This window comes from Meleagris gallopavo, unplaced genomic scaffold (genome assembly GCF_000146605.3).
Source record: "Meleagris gallopavo isolate NT-WF06-2002-E0010 breed Aviagen turkey brand Nicholas breeding stock unplaced genomic scaffold, Turkey_5.1 ChrUn_random_7180001854221, whole genome shotgun sequence".
Taxonomy (NCBI): Eukaryota; Metazoa; Chordata; class Aves; order Galliformes; family Phasianidae; genus Meleagris; species Meleagris gallopavo.
Window position 1 is genome coordinate 1 of NW_011120675.1, and position 1,699 is coordinate 1,699.

General features: G+C 61.0%; 1 protein-coding gene across 1 annotated transcript; it reads right to left on the reverse strand.

Moving 5' to 3' along the window:
* Positions 1–126: 126 nt before the first annotated feature.
* Positions 127–1,693, reverse strand: LOC104915831 (choline transporter-like protein 2). Its single transcript, XM_010726762.1, has 5 exons — positions 1,594–1,693; positions 1,391–1,464; positions 1,201–1,271; positions 623–711; positions 127–261 (listed from the first exon to the last, which is right to left on the reverse strand). The coding sequence occupies exons 1-5, from the start codon at positions 1,594–1,596 to the stop codon at positions 142–144; spliced, it is 357 nt and encodes a 118-aa protein (XP_010725064.1). The 5' UTR covers positions 1,597–1,693; the 3' UTR covers positions 127–141.
* Between the last annotated feature and the right edge of the window lie 6 nt (positions 1,694–1,699).

A 1,699-nucleotide genomic window follows, 5' to 3' on the forward strand; every position in this document is an offset into this window, starting at 1 on the left:
GGGGTAAAGCGGAGCAAAGAGCGAAGGAAGGGGAGGAAAAAAAAGGAGAAAAAAGGGAAATTGGAGTCAGTCGCAGCGAGAGCCAACAGCAAAGCGGTGGGACGGAGACACAGAGGAGGTGGGGCAGAGCTGCGGGGAGCCCTATATGGGGTGGGGGTCCCGGGGGGGCCACTCACAGAAGCAGAGGAAGAGGGTGTCCACACACATCCCAAAGACGCTGAGGAAGCCGTGGGCGATGAGGTAGGAGCCCACCAGCACCGTCTGTGGGGCAACGGCGTGGTTATGGGGGGAGGATGCAGGGGGGCAGCGCCGGGTGGGCAACAACCCACGGGCAACAGCCATTGGTCAGTTCCTGATGGCCAGCACTCAACGGCCAACGTCCATTGGCCAACTCCTGATGGCCAACACCCAATGGTCAATGCTGGGTGGTCAACACCCATTGGTCAGTTCCTGATGGCCAACACCCAATGGTCAATGCTGAGTGGTCAACACCCATTGGTCAGTTCCTGATGGCCAAACCCCATTGGCCAACCCCACACCACTTCCCACCGGAACGTTTGCCAGGAGCTGCTGTGGATCTCTTTGGTGACCCCTCCCCCCCAACCCCCCCAGTCCCACTCACCAGGATGGGCACCCAGTAGTAGTTGAGCGTCGGCGCCGTGTCCTCCACCAGTTTGATGCGGTGCGTGAAGAAAAAGAAGGCGAGGACCCCTGGAAGGGAATCCCAGAGACGGCAGCGGGGTGAGGGGCAGCAGGAGGGGGGATTGGGGAGGGTCTCCCAAAAATGTGGGGTCTGGGAAGGGTCTTCCCCAACCAATGGGGTCTGGGATGACTCCTCCTCCACCAATGAAGTCTAGGAAGGGTCTTCCACAACAACTGGGGTCTGGGGAGGGTCTTCCCAACCAATAAGATCCGGAGAGCCCCCTCCCCAACCAACGGGATCTGGGAAGCCCCTTCCTCAACCACTGGGGTCCACAATGGCTCCTCCCAACCAATGGGATCTGAAGAGCCCCCTCCCCAACCAACCCAACCAATGGGATCTGAAGAGCCCCCTCCCCAACCAACCCAACCAATGGGATCTGAAGAGCCCCCTCCCCAACCAATCAGTGGGGTCCGGGAAGCGCCTCCCAACCAATGGGGTCTGGGAAGGCTTGTGATGCCCCCACCGCCCCGAATTTCATCCCGATGGCCCCCACGCACCAACGCCGCCCACGATGAGGAGTTTGCCGAGGAAGAGGAGGAAATCGGTGACTTTATCCAGCACCACGACCCTGGGGGTGGGAGGGAGGTGAGCGCCCACCCCCACCAATGCCGGCTCCCCCACGAGCCGGTTCAGGGGCCGGGACTTCTGACGTCGGGATTTTGGGGGTCGGGATTTTGGGGTCTTCACCGAATGATGTTCCTCATCAGCAGGGAGAAGGCGTTGCGGGCGGAGGTGCAGAAGTTGGTGCCGTAGACGGCGATCTGTGGGGCAGAGGGGGGCAGAGGGGGGCACTCAGCCCGGAGCAGAGCGAAACCCTCCTCCAAAACCAGCAGGAAACGCCCCAAAGTCTCCGATTTCCCCCAAAAGCGAGCGGTGCCAGCGCCCCGTACCATGATGTAGGCGTTCCTGTTGAGGAACTTGAGGAACTTCTCCAGGCACCAGAAGCAGCACTTGAGGCAGCCCAGCAGCAGCTTGGCCACTTTGTTCTCGGCACCT